We start from the raw sequence: 15,428 nt of genomic DNA on the forward strand, positions 1-15,428 counted from the left end.
TTAGAAAATGAGAATAATATGTAAGATATCTAATAATTCTAAACTTATTTTCTTAAGGATAGATTTTAGGAAAATTGGAGGGAAGGAAAACATGGAAGTAATTTAATATTCATGTTCCCATTTATTCTCCATTAGTAACAGAGATTTGTGTGAGATAGAACGAGAATAAAAATTTGAGATAGATGATCTAATAATTATAAACGTAACTCATTTTCTTGAAGAGAAATTATAGGAAAATTGGAGGGAAAAAACTAAAAGTAACTTAGAGTTCATACTCCTATTTATTTTCCCTCAATAAGAGAGAGTTGTGTAAGATAGACATGTAAGTATGATTCATCTACAGGCCAGCACAAACTTGGTCGATGTAGTACCACACATTAAGTAAAGCAGAAGTGCACCATACACCACTGCTGTGTGCTAACACCATAGGAGCGTCCATTCTTGATCTTGGATGAGAAGATAACTGCACCCAGCTCCACTGTTTGTCATCAGAACTGTGGTGTACTATATGCGTCATACATCACTGGCGTACTTCCCAATTGCATGTGGAGAGTAACAGTTATATCATACATATCAGACAGTAAACAGGAGACATAGTTCCTTGAAAAATTTAGGAACTACTCACGTTCGTAACAGAAACATACGTTCACATCTATGTTCCCTCCACACTAGCCAGCAGAAGTGTTACATAGAAAGTACATGTAATCCATACCACCAGCTTGAGCATCCTCACCACTCTTCAAACATCAGTTAGTAAGGAGTGGGATTATGCTTCTATATTTGAAAGAAGTGAGGAGCCAATTCAGTGAACCAGGAGGAGTCCACAGCAATAACATTGCGCATATACTGACAGTCAGTAGACACAAGAGAATGGTAGACAACCCACTTTGGAGTCACTCTGCAGAAAGAAAGAAAAGAAAATAGAACAAAGTAACAACTGAGTTAATCATAGAAAAGTAAAACTAAGAAAATTCAAGGTCTAATTTTAGTCCATGTTCAATAGGATGGACTGCAACATCCCTTATTCCTTTCTCGCGCAGGGGTGATGGGACATCCGGTTTAGTAAGGGACAGATATATGCTAAGAGGAATTAGCGATTGATCAAAATAAGCTAAAGAAACAAAATCTAATGGTAATCTGGTGAAAGGACTTGAATATAACACAAATAGTCTTCATTTAAGATGTGCGTAAGTTGCTCAAATTCTTAACCGCAACTCAATTCACATGCAGACATGGACAGAGAGATATAGAAGCTTACCAAGTGTACAATAAAGAAAATGAACTTTGTAACAAGAAAATTTGGAACACAAACCTGAACAAAACAGATGATGGATGAATGTAAACCTCTTGAGAAGTCCTGATTGTTTTGTACATCCCTCCATGACTGGAACTCTACGGGTAGAATAAGTCAATAAACTATGAGATCTACCATGTTATCAGTGTTTATACTCAGGAAAGCAACCCAATAAAAAGAGCTAACTTGTTGCAATTGACAATTTAAAAAACGTCAAAGATATTCGTCAATGAGCAAATAGCAACATTTTGATTAGCACAAATACACGTTAATTGCAATTCTATTAAAGAACAAATTTCACAATGACGTGGACGATGGTCCGATCTTCTGCAGTTTCATGGAATCCACAACAATAATTGGACAAATACAAGCCATTCTACAAGCAACAAACGTGTTGAAGGATCACACGGAAAGAGTGTCAGGAAGCATGTTGTTCAAATAAAAATACAGAAGAATTAATACTAAATCATCGTGTATAATCAGACAATGAGTATTCTTATATTTAAAAAACAAAAAACATATCTGAATATTCATTAAAAAATACACTAGAATGCACTTTAAGAGATTTGTACTTCTTTTAACGAGAATGCAAGTCAGTATTGAGCACACCTAACATGCCTACATAATATGACGCAATCACGATCCGGAATAGATATCCATTGGGTTCAGAGTTTATTTGGTTTAGAGCCACAATTATTTGGTTTGAGTTTGCATGAATTGATCTCAAGTTAGAAGTTTTTACATACCATGTTAGTACACAAAAAATCACAACACAATGTGTACATCATGTGTACCACAGTATTCTATCTTCTATTTATGCATCTATGTCCAAAGAATGTGGTGAATGCATGAATTCACTGACTACATTTGCCACATGTAACATTTATGCATTTAATTGCTAATGTAAATAAGCTTTCACATAAGTATGTCCTTTTTTATGTAAAACTTTGCCTTGGACAGAAACAACCTTACAGCTCAAAGACATGTTTGAATGCACTCATTTTCACAGATAATTCACTATTTCAATAAAATAAATCTTGATAGCGAATTATTTTTTGTTTGCACAATGTCCATTATATAAAGTTATCTGAGATAAACTGATATGTCATTTTACATATAAGTTTATCTTTTTGCAAAACTGTTTTAGCTTTATTCAAAGTAATTTAGTAAAATCACATGCTTTTAGCCAGAAATAGCTGAAAATTGGGAAAAAAGTTAAATAATGAATAATATTAGCCGACCCCAATAGTTGGGATAAGGCTTAGATGATGATGATATATAATACAAAGTACATACCAAACAGCCAACAAAATAATATGGCCTTCCTGCAACAGAGGACCAAAGTGAGTTGGCACTATCTCGGCCAACTCAATCATCACTTTGGAAAACTACTGCAAACCCAGGGGAACATGTACTCCAGGGTAGAACTAACGCTCTGCCCACAGGTATGCTCCCATGTAATTGAGAGTGCTCTCCTTTTTATAATTATAAGTATAGCAGCGTCAAGCAATAATCTAGAGTATATTAATTGAAGTTAAGATAGTCTAATTCCAAATAAAATTAATTATCATCTAATGAGGCCCCAAAATATATACAAGGAAAATTTAATGAACACCTCAACATTAAAAAGAAACTCTAGGTTAGACAGTAAGTTATAATTCAATCACGGAGAGAATAGATATGAAACAAACTAAGCACGTCAATTACGCAATATTCACAAAGAAGTCGAGACAATGTAGCAAAGTTTATACAAGTATAAGAATTATTCAACCCATGTTACATGATTAGTCTTCAACAGGAGGCAACTTCAAATGCAGAATAAAAAACTAGCACTAAAATCCAGCTACCTCCAAGCGACAAGCATGAGCAAAGAATCCAGATGTAATTGCCTTTCTTACCACCTAAAGAAAGAGAACACCAATGAACATGAGTTTGTCCATTTGGAAGATAACAAATATGCAAATTTTTAACGAATTTCTCTCTTAATAAACGAACATAAATGAAGAGGTCAGATTCATGGGCTTTATGCATCTACACAGGAAAAAAAAGAAGTATGCATTAGTAATGTTTCCATGCCAGCATAATGGTAAAATCTTATAAGGGTTTGAAAATGATCTTCCCAAATTATATGGCACTGGAACATATTCTATACATGTGCTAACAATAAAAGGCAATGCTTATCCATTGTCAATTAGAATTCAAGGCAATAAGTAGTGGGGACAGTTGTTAAAGAGCATGTCCTATAATAGATGGAGAATATCTTCCAAAATATGTATGAAAAGTTTTTTTAGAAAAACTAAAACATTATTTTTAAACTTGTTGATAAGTAAAAATATATCTTTTTTCTTTAAGTATTATTTGACAAGTGAAAATGCTCACATTTGGGTATCAACAGCCATCGGGACAAGTTAAAAGCAGATGGAAGAATGTCTACCGTGTTGATAAGTAGACTATAACAAATTTCATTTGTTAAAACACAAATAAAAGGAGAAACATCATATTTTTCATGATTATATGCAGCAAATGACTAATCTAACCACTGGTCAACAAGCTAGAAGGTAATTACCAATGGTTGACAACTTGCTAATAAGAAACTCAAATTTGTTATTTTAGAATATTTCAAAGGACCATGCAAATCATGCAAATTCAAAGTCAAATAAGGTCTAAGAAAATTCCCAACAAAATGACGTTTCGAATATTTCTCATAAACATGAATAACTAGAAAATAAAGGGGGGTTTCACATACTTAATATGATTTTATTCAAGGGAAACATGTATTTAATATGATTTTACCGAACCAAACACAGACCTTAAATAGCAAAACATTTTTTTAAAAAATAAAAAAATAACCTTAAACATTAAACAACATCCATGATTTCATGAAGAGAATTCACAATACTATTCATCTGTATCAGGTTTTATCCTTTAAAAACATGTAAAGTGCAGCCCTCTCATGTTCTCAGCAAAAAATATAATAACAAAAGCTGAAAGCTAAAGGTCAATCATTAAACAAACTATACAAGCACAGAACCAGTAAAAGAACAAGATCACACACTAATCAGAATACAGGATGAAGAAAAAATAAAAAAAATAAAAAAAATAAAAAAAATCAACAAAGCCATTACAAAGGAATGTCACCAAGAAGGTTTACAAACAACCTGTGTGTCTTGGCCGCAAGACTTTAAGACAAGACCAAGGCGCTGCACCAATTTATGGAGTTGTTCTCTGATTTCTAGGACTTTCTTCTGCACATGATTTACTGTAACTGTAAGCAATCTCCCATAACAATGTATTCCATATAGATATGTGATGGGATCCAGTGAACCAGTAAAGGCTATTTGGAATGCCTTGATGGGATTCTTCATTTTTTTAGTGTGTGGATTCAAAGATGCAATCAGATAAATGTCTTTTTACAATTGATATTAACAGTACAGAAAGAGGTACCCACCATGGCTTGATAATTTATCAAGTTCTTGTGGCACCATTGGGACGATTTACCTGAAAGTAGGAATCCTTTATATACATTTAGGTAGGTAATGTGGTCACCCTGCACAATAACCATGGATATTAGACAGCATAAAATAAATTTGGAAATATTGATCAAATAAAGTTACATAGGTAGAGAGCCAACAGAGTTCAAAAAATAAGTATCACAAACTAATTAAAAACAAAATAGAAGTTCGTTTCTTCAGTTTTACAATGGAATAATTGCTCAAAAGCTTCCAATTTGAGAGTTACTTGAAAAGGATACATTAGTGAATAGCATAAGGAACTAAATACCCAAACTCAAGCTCTAAACATCTTGGAGAATTGCTTGAATGGTGCATTATATTAATGAACATCATCACAAGCTAATTACACAACAAGAAGCTCTACAACCCGGGGAAATGATTTACGACAAATTACGTTACCTTAACTAGAAAACTATACAAGTCTACCAAGTTAGAAGGTTTTTAGAATCCTATTTGCAAATTATGTGGATTTTCCTCCTAAAAATTTCACAAAACTAGCACATTGTGGGATATCATTTATCCTTCTTCTATGCGACGAAAATTACATGGCAAGACAATAAAAATAACTTGTCAGTCGTCAAAACGAAGAGTCCTAGTCAAAGTGTTCCATCTAATGAAACCCTTCTCACTTTACATTGATATGTTTAGGCACCAACCATTTGCCTCTTACAAATTCAAAAACATCTTATGATTTTAATTGATGATTGTCTTGAAAGATATGATTATATCACATCCAGTGCAAGGATACAGTTCTATTTTTTTCCAAATCATTTCACAGAACAAGTGCTTTATTTGATGCTATAGTGAAATATGTATTGAAAACTGAGTACCTCAATAAGAACATGTTGCACTAGCTCAATGAACATGAGATTGACCAGGTAATTTCTGTTGAACATCTCAACACTGGAATAGCTTAGCAATCACAAGACGCACCATTAGTTGAGGTAGCTACGATTTTCCTAATTGGCATGATACTTAAACGTTTCACTCATGCAAACAAGGAGGAGAAAGGAGAAGAATACAAAGAAGATCACATTGTGGGATTTCGTTTGTTGATTAAAAAAAAAATTTCATTTTATCTTCAGCCCACTTAAAATAAAAATCAGTTTTTCTCTCAAAAAAAATAAAAAAATAAAAATCAGTTTGGTTCTCTACCAAGAAATTCCAACCATTGAGGCTAATTTCTTACATAGGCAATTGATTGAGAAGTTTAAGGAGGAGCAAAAACCTCCACATAGTCTTAATTGATTTAGAGAAAGCATACAATAGAATACCTAGAGAGTTAATTTGCTGGGTATTGGAAAAGAAGGGAGTCTCTAGAAGATATATTGACATGGCATGGGATATGTATGAGGGACCACTACTTAGTGTGACGACAACTTGTGGAAAGACAATTATGTATTCAGTAACAGTAGGCCTACATCAGTAGTCAGTCGTGAGCCAATATCTCTTTGCTTTGATTATAGACAAGTTCACTATGCATCTATAAGATGACGTCTTGTGGTATATGTTGTTTACAGATGACATAGCTTTGATTGATGAGAGTAGAGATGGCGTCAACGCAAAGTAAGAATTACATACTCTAGAATCTAAAGGTTTTAAAATTAGCTGGCCTAAGATAGAATATATGAAATGCAAATTTATGAGGAATAAGTAAACAATCAGTCTCAAAGCTCAATAAATGAAGCATGCTATATCGCTCAAAATCTTCATGGCATAAGCCAATACACCTCTGCAACAGCAAATCCCTGCTTTGCCTCGTCTAACTCCTTTTGTGTTCCTCTTCCAATAACCCAGATGGACTGCAAATTGGAGCAGAAGATATTGACTTAAAGATTGAGAAATAGAGGAATCACTGCCTCTTATCTACAAATTTGAGAAACACATGTAAAGACTTTCAAATCAATTCAAAGTTGGTTGGCATAGAAAACAATCACATACTTGCAAAGACAGAAATGCTGCAATTATGATCATCTCCTCAGAGCAACCAAACTGACTTCCTGATATGATCATTCTAGATAGCATTGGATCCTTCAAAACATCAAGAAAAAAGGAAATTTGAGAATTGTATGATAGTTAAGTAAATGACCATTTTTACAAAGAAAAAGCAACAAACCATTCATTAAGGAAAAGTATGAAACAGAAGACATCAAAATCCTAAACCTGTCCCATCCCACTCCTTAGAGATACAGATGCATAGAACACAAAACACCCACCAATTCATTAATTTAAACTACTAGTACGGTTCATCCAAGCCAGAATTTTGGCAGAGCATTGATATATGACTACAAAATAAATCCTCAAGAATATAAAACAAGATCTTACATGACTCAATCGCTTGTGAAATTTGAACAAATTTCATTGAATGAAGCACAAGACTAAAATTGTAAAATGGTATGCGTTAAAAAGTCCTTTTATCTTTATTTCTCTTTCCTTTAAGTTATTTACGAGATGGTTGCATGTAATAAGAAAGTGGTAAAAGAAGTTTCAAGAGAATATAGAGGGAAAATAATTTCCGATAAGCAAACTTGGTGGTGGAGTCAAGAGGTTCAGAAGGCTTTTAACGAAAAACCATCATGTTATAAAGCTTGGTAATGTAATAGAAATGACCAAAACTTAGAGGTATATAAAAATGCTAAGTAAATAGTAGTGCTAAACTTAAGGCGTATGATAATCTATACAATAAACTAGCGGTGAGAAAAGATATTTTCAAACTAGCAAACAAGAGAGAGAAGTGTAAGGATCTAAATCATATTAAATGTATTAAGAGTGAGGATCAGAGGGTCCTAGTGAAGGATGACGAGGTCAATGAGAGGTAGAGAACTTATTTTCAAATTTTTGTAAATGACGAACACTATGGGAAAACAACATTAGGAGGAACCTTTGACATAAATGACGGTAGAGATCGTAGATACATTCACAAGATTAAGAAATCTGAAGTGAAAGAAGATTTAAGAAAGATGAAAATAGGAAGGGCTTTAGGACTAGATGTTATCCCAATAAAGGTTTGGAAGTACATGGGGGATATTGGTATATGTTGGCTAATCAAGCTGTTCAAAAAGATGTTAGGAACAAAGAAATGCCAGACAAATGGAGAACAAGTATTGTGGCACCTATCACAAGAACAAAGGACACAAACAAAATTGAATGAACTATCGAGGCATCAAACTTATGAGCCACACTATGAAGGTGTGGGATCGAGCAATGACTAAAGAATGAAATGTGTATATCAAAAGTTCGGTTTTAAACCAGGAAGGTCAATGATTGAGGCAATTTTTTACCTAACAATTGATTGAGAAGTTTGGAGAAAAGAGAAAGTACCTTCACATAGTCTTTATTGATTTAGAGAAAACCTGAAATAAGGTACCTTGAGATTTAATTTGGTGGGTGTTGGGAAAGAAAAGAGTCTCCAGAGGCTATATTGACATAGTGAGAGATATGTACGAGCGAGAGCTAACTAGTATGACAACAACTAGTGGAGAGACAAGTGAATTTTTAGTAATAGTAGGCCTTCATCAAGGGTCAGTGTTGAGCCCATATCTCTGTCATGGTTATAGATGAGTTAATTAGGCACCTACAAGCTGAGGCACCGTGGTGCATACTGGTCGTGGATGACATAGTTATAATTAATGAGACTAGAGGCAACGATAACATAAAGTTAGAACTTTGGGGGATACTCTAAAATCTAAAGGTTTTAAAATTAGTCGGACTAAAATAGAATATATGGAATGCAAGTTTAATAATAATAGGATTAGAAACAAGGAAGTAGTTAGAATTGGGCAGGCGAAGCGGAGATGTGCATCCAGAGTTTTATGTGATATCATTGCATACCAATGAAACTGAAGGGGAAGTTCTATAGAACAATTGTAAGACCATACATGCTTTATACGACAAAATGTTCGTTGGTCAAGAAACAACATATACATATACAACTGAGATGAGGATGTTGAGATGGATGAAAGGCAGGACAATAAAAAATAGAATTCGGAATAAATACATTAGAGGAAATATAGGTGTGGCTGCAATAGGTAATAAGATGAGGGAAAGTAGACTTAGGTGGAAATATAGGTGTGGCTGCAATAGGTAATAAGATGAGGGAAAGTAGACTTAGGTGGTTTAGCCATGTGCAGCGTATAGCCAATACAACACCGGTTAGGAGGTGTAATTTGGTTCAAGTGAAAGACTCTAAAACAACAAGCGGAAGGTCCAAAAGGACATGGATGAAAGTAGTGAGAAAATATATGGTGACATATAATCTTACTAAGGGTATGACCCTTGATAGACCAAATGGGTGGAACATGATTCATGTAGCTAACCTCAGATAGTTGGGAAAGGCTCAGATGATGATACTTTAAGTCATTACGACATATATGTCCCATTTGCAGATTGAATGGGCAGTGCTGGTATTTTTTGTATTCCAATAATATGAAAAAATTATATGAGAGGTGTGTGAGGTCTATTAGACTCTCACCCCTCGTATAATTTTTTCATATTATTGGAATACAAAAAATACCTCAGTCTATTAGACTCTCACCCCCCTTTAACATGGTATCAAAGCACTGATCCTCTTGCTCTTTATCCTTTTTCTACCTTGTTTACCCTATTTATTATTATTATTTTTATTGTCTGCTTCGTTTTTAATGTAACCTATGGAGGCAATGGGTCCAATGGACCCAGACCCGGACCCATCGGGTCCAAAATAATGGTCCCCGTACCTGTACAAGAGAGAGGATGTTGGACCCCAGACACAGATCCGTACTTGACCTCAATCTTTGCCTTTTTACTTGGGAAGGGTCACTTGTCTCCAAGATTTCAGTAACAAGAACACCGCCCTCAATCCTTGCCTTTGTATTCTTTTCATTGCTGAGTGATAGGGAGAGAAAGAAGAGAGAAGGAATTTTGTGCCTTTAGCTTTGGACTGCAAATAGAGAGTAAGAAACCAATCTTTGCTCTTGGATTCAGTTGCAGAGACATAAAGAGAGAAAACTAGAGATAGAGAGAGAGAGAGGCTGTCAAGGTTTGTTTTAAAACTAATTGAGTTGGGGTTGTTACATGAACCAACAAACTGTGCGTAGAGAGAGAAAGATAGGTTTGGCGTCCTGCTTCTGGTGGTCTCAACTGGAGAAGAGGGGTGATTGTGGCTTTGGGGTCGAAAATTTTGAGCTTTGCAAAGTTGGGGCATCATGACTAAGCAAAGAGTTGTGTGACAACACCTCCATGGGCAAGTGGAGCGCCGAAGCATAGAAAGTAGCCCCTCGGATCAACTCTTCAAATCGCAGGCGGAGGCGTATTTTCTCTCTTCAGCCCCTAGGGGTTCTGCTTCTGAAGTCTGGGCTTGTGGTTGGTAGTGTAACAAGGATGAAATGATTTAGGTTTGGGTTCTGAAATGATTTAGGGTTTAGATTATTTTTAATTCGGTTACAGTTAAGTTAAATAGTTACTTTTTAAAATATTTAATAATTTTTTAATCGATTGATTAATATTTAATCACTATTTACGTAAAACTAATATATTAATTTATATATGCTAAATCTGGGTCCCAAGTAGACCCGGACCCCTATCTGAGAATCTTCAGGTCCATTATGAAGGACCTGGACCCTACCCACAGGTCCAAGGTTTGGACCCATACCCGGACCCAGTCAGGTGTACCCGATAGGTCCCGACCCAGAGACGGGTCTAATGCCAGCCCTAATGTAACCTTAGGATCGATTCATGGGGTTTGTGATAAAAAATAAAAAATAAAAAAAAAAAGAACTAGGGTCACTTTCTAGGCTTGTTTCATAGGGTTTTGTAGGCAGGACTCCATGTGGGTCTGCAGTTAGTGTGCTTGTGCTGCTGTTTTTGTAATTCCTCATTAAAGATCGAGATCAATAGAGGAATCATTACCTAGTCTCCAGGTTTGTGGGCAATCTTGGATGATCCATTAGGGGCCGTTTGAGTACCTGGAAATCTATTACATGACATTAGATTACAAGTAAATATGGCATTTTCACTGTTTGGGTACACTTTAATAGTAAGAAAATGAAAAGAGATAACCCGAGATTTTCCCAAAAATCACGAAACCGATTACGCTTGGTGAGGGGTGAAAAATCTATTACGCACCTTGACGGGTAATCTTTGGGAAATCTTTCTCGTGTCTCTCTCTCTACCCTATCCCCCGCTTAAAAAAATGCTAACCCGCCATTGTCCTTCTCTCAAACTCGTCTGAGAAACTTACCAAAGCGACACTTCTCTCTTCACTAGTAAGCCCTACTCTCTCTCTCTCTTCTTGAGCCACAATAACTGGTTTGCATAGGTGTTCCCTCCCTCTCTAATCCCGCCCCAACTCTCTCTCTCTTGAGCCCTAATAACTAGTTTTCATAAGGCGCTCCCTCTCTCTTTAAGCCCCCTTTCTCTCATCTGGACTTTTTCCTTTCAGCTATTAATCTGAAGAGAGAGAAGCAGTGAGTCGCTGCTGCTAACCTGAAGAGAGACAAGCAGGAGAGTCCTGGTAAGCCCTACCCCCTCTGTCTCTAAGGGCCTCTCTCTCTGCATTCATAAATACAATTATTTTGGTGTGGATAAGCTCTACCTCTTTAGTCTCCTCCAATGCCTCAAAATTTTCCAGTGCAATTACCAAACCTTCTAGTTTACTAATCAAACTTCCTCCCATTTTTTAATTTGTACCATAAAGATTTTGAATTTGGTATCATAAATTTATTGCTTATTTGAAATTATATAGAGACATTTGAAAGACTTCTATAAAAATAAATAAAAATAAGGCTTATCACAATAAAATATGTTATTCCAATCATATTATTCCAATGACTTATCATGTTAGAAGACATGTGATTCCATGTAAGTGCCAAAGGCATGCAAAATAAGTACGAAATGGTGTTATGATGACTTTAGTATGGTACAAGTTATTATTAAAAAAAATTTTGGAATGGTGATGATATTATTAGAAAATATTTTTGGAATGGTGTGATGATGACTTTAATTCTACATTTCAGTGGAATTTTGTGACAAAAAAGAAAGAAATGATAGTTTATAGGCAAGTGTTGGTAAAATGTTGGTAATGCATTTCCCATATTTCTTCCAAACATTGCCATACAGTAGCAATGTATTGCCCAAGTTGCATCTAAATACTATCCAAACAATAACAATCCATTTGTATGTAATGTATTATGCAGTAATATATTACGCCAGTAATATATTTCACAGACAATATATTTCTAGGTATCCAAACGGCCCCTTAGAGTTTTATCTCAAAAACTCTAAATATTTCGTGTGTATAGGTGTTGCCCTGGTCTACTCAAAGAGTAGCAATGTGGTGATGCTCAAATTTGGATAATGTGGTATTGCCCTAGTTTGTCTAAGTGTGAGAAGGTGACTATGCTCAGATTTGAATGGTAAGTATATCTCTCGTTTTTTCAGCGTTGTTCCTAGCAATCCACTAGGAATGGTGTGAGTAATTATATTCTGTTGACCTTGATTGCGTCCTTTATCTTTTATTCCGTATACTTAGGGCTAATGAAATTAAACATGGAACCTTCAATCTTCTTGAACATGTGGGAATACAAATTACTTCAATGAAATTAAATGAATCCAATCATGTTACATGGCTCAATCTGTTAAAGTATCCCTTGGTGCTAGGGGAAATTGAAATACTTGATTAGGGACAAGTCTAGTGAATCTAATAGTAGATTTGGAAAGTGGATGAGAGAGAATTACATAATTATGACTTGGTTATGTAGTAGTCATCAACAACAGTCAAATTCTGCCAGCAACTCTGTTGTGTTTTCAAGAGAAGAATATAATAAACTCATTAAACAAGTACAACAGCTTATTGTCCACCTTCCCCTTCCACTTCCATGTACACCCTTGCTAACTCAGGTACTTCTGTGTTTCTTGCAGAACCTCTACTCCTTGGGTTATTGATTCAAGAACTTACTTCCGACCACACGTGATGAATCCTCTGTTTCGGTTTCTTCAGATAAGTGTTTTCCTAATTCCTCAGTTACTTTGGCTTGCTCCTAAGATCATTAGAAGCAATGCTGGAAAGGGTAAAGTTATGCCCATTTCTTCCTTTTCCTTGTCCTTTGAGCTATAACTACAAAGTTTCCTCTCAGTTTGTTGGCTGAGTACAAAATCACTTCACTGCTTCGTAACCTTTAATCCTTCTCATGTGTTTCTTAGGATCTAAGGACAAGGAGGACAATTCATAACAGGTTTGAGTCAGGTGGCATATAGTATTGGGATCATAACATGATTGGTGCTGGACTTCACCCTTCGTATGGCATTATTGGCTGAGATATCACTCTCCTATAACTATAACTTATTAGTTCCTTCTTTACAGTTTCTGACTACTTTAGAGTGCGAGGCTTGTCAATTAGGAAAGCATGATAGCGTATATTTCGTCCTAGGATTGATAAACGGAGACCTATTCTGTTTACAATTGTTCATTATGATAACTGGGCCCTGTTAGAGTAAAAAGCTTGGTCATAAATATTTTGTAACTTTCGTGGATGATTATTCACGAAGAATGTGGTTATGTTTAATAACAGAGAGATTTGAGACTTTCTCCATTTTAAAACTGTTTCTCAAAGACATTCAAATATAATTCAATAAGAATGTGTTTTACGTTCCAATAATGCTAGAGAGTATCTTTCCAGAGAATTTCAAAATTATTTTGCTTAAAATGGAATTTTATATGTAACTTCTTATGACCATACTCCTCAACATATTGGGGTTGCTAAAAAGAAAATCAACATTCACTTGAAGTGACCTGCACTCTGCTGATTAATATGCATGTTCCTAAAGTTTCAGGGAGTTGCCTCGGTGACCTCATGTTGTTGAATTAATTTTATGCCCTTTTCAATTTTCTTCTCTATTTTCATACTCCATTGTTTGTCGTTCCTCATTGGGTGTTTGGGTGTATTTGCTTTGTTCATGTTTCAGGTACTAGTAATAAAAAATAGATCCTTGAGTAGTCAAGTGTGTTTTTCCAGGATAGTCACACTTCTAAAAGGTTATCGTTACCGTTTTTTTAAAATAACTCCTTATTTTTCAGAAGAGGGTCATATGCATGACACAAATTTCTTTTGTCCTGCTCCAAAAGGAGTCCCAAAGTCCTCATGTTCTATAGTTCTCTTCCTATTCCTGTTGATACTTCTTCTTTACCTCAGTTACCTAGACCTATTGAAAGTATTGATTCTCCACATCATGATGTCCCACAAGAGTCACCCATAAAGGTTTACACGAGAAGGAAAGTACAGGATGTCAACCAGCCACTCAATCATCATCTTCGCCTACAGATCCACTTCCTGCTTCCAACTCACATCCTGTGTCAGTTGATAACAATGTCCTTATCATCATCCATAAAGGTATAAGGTCATGTACTTAACATCCCATTGCTCATTTCATTTACCTTTATAAATTAGTCTCCATCCTATCAAAGTTTTGCTTTAGCTCTTTATCTGTTTCTCCCTATGTCTTATCAAAAAGCACTTTCTCATACTGAGTGGGAGAAAGCAATGGAAGAGGAAATGCACTCAACTTGAATGATACATTGACTTACCAATTGGAAAAAGGATTGTTGGGTGTCATTGGGTTTATGCAGTAACATACCAGCCTGATGGCACCATTGAGAGAATAAAAGCCAGAGAGGTTATCAAAGGATACACCCAAACCTTCGACATTAATTACTCTGAAACTTTTGCTCTTGTTGCTAAACTTAACTCAGTTTGAGTAATCATTCATATCTATAGTAGTAAACACAACTGTTGCAGCTTGATGCTTCCTAAACAGTGATTTACAAGAGGAGTTGTACATTTAGCAACCGCTTGGGTTTGTTGCTCAAGGGGACTTAGACAAGGTATTGAACTTGAAGAAAGCAATTACAATCGGAAGCAGCACCCTTATGCAATTTACGGTTTGAAGCAGCTCCCGTATGCATGGTTTAAGAAATTTAGTGAACTTGCTGTAGCATATGGATAACGATGCAGCCATGTAGATCATTCAGTGTTTATTTGGAGACATAACTCCAGGATAATTGTCTTAGTTGTATATGTTGATGACATTGTCATTACAAGAATGATAAAAACGAATCAGTCATTTGAAGAGATGTATAAATCAATAAGTTCATACAAGCATTTGGGCCAGCGAAGGATCTTTATGATAACATTCTAACATCTGATATTCAGGATATTACAAAATCCAATATAGTTTTGATTATGGAAGTTAGAGAACCATGTTTGATGGGCTCAAATCATATTAAGATATATTTAGATAACCGTTTAACATCTGAGTCTGGAAAAATTCAACTTTGAATTGAAATTTCAAGGATTATAAAAATTGTGTGAGTGGCACTCCACACAATCGACTCTCTCTCTCTCTCTCTCTCTCTCTCTCTCTCAGTCTGGCAATTTCTTCTTGGCCAAGACACCTCTTTCTTGTCCAGCCCTTTCTCTCACTCTCGTCTCACCTTGGTGAACCACCTTTCTCTCTATTTCAATACTCCTCTGCTTCTTTGCCAAAAGTATGTTCGTTGTTGGTGATGGCCATGTTTTGGTGCCACCATGAAACAATCAAAAGAAATTAGCCATCAAAGAAGTCAGCCCCCTTCCAAATACGCACACACT

General features: G+C 35.6%; 1 protein-coding gene across 42 annotated transcripts in view; it reads right to left on the bottom strand.

Annotated features, from left to right (window-relative positions):
• Positions 1-252: 252 nt before the first annotated feature.
• LOC18442229 (RNA helicase family protein) overlaps positions 253-15,428 on the bottom strand; it is an 80,031-nt gene continuing 64,855 nt past the window's right edge. For 20 of the 42 annotated variants that reach the window (XR_016056178.1, XR_016056165.1, XM_088867775.1 and 17 more), the window contains 7 exons: positions 6,748-6,837; positions 6,537-6,608; positions 4,743-4,841; positions 4,453-4,539; positions 3,142-3,195; positions 1,313-1,392; positions 253-898 (listed from right to left, as the gene is read on the bottom strand). Coding sequence is in view for 22 of the 42 variants with exons in the window: in XM_088867775.1 (XP_088723901.1) it covers positions 775-898; positions 1,313-1,392; positions 3,142-3,195; positions 4,453-4,539; positions 4,743-4,841; positions 6,537-6,608; positions 6,748-6,837 (606 nt within the window). In the remaining 20 variants the exon portion in view is untranslated. Of the gene's footprint in view, positions 899-1,312; positions 1,393-3,141; positions 3,196-4,447; positions 4,540-4,742; positions 4,842-5,636; positions 5,719-6,536; positions 6,609-6,747; positions 6,838-15,428 lie in introns of those variants that run through there. The other 22 variants (XR_016056150.1, XR_016056099.1, XR_016056180.1 and 19 more) reach the window with 5 other exon arrangements.

The sequence above is a fragment of the Amborella trichopoda genome, chromosome 1 (assembly GCF_054954075.1).
Source record: "Amborella trichopoda isolate Santa Cruz 75 chromosome 1, AtrichopodaSantaCruz75HAP2 v2.0, whole genome shotgun sequence".
In the NCBI taxonomy this organism is placed as follows: domain Eukaryota; kingdom Viridiplantae; phylum Streptophyta; class Magnoliopsida; order Amborellales; family Amborellaceae; genus Amborella; species Amborella trichopoda.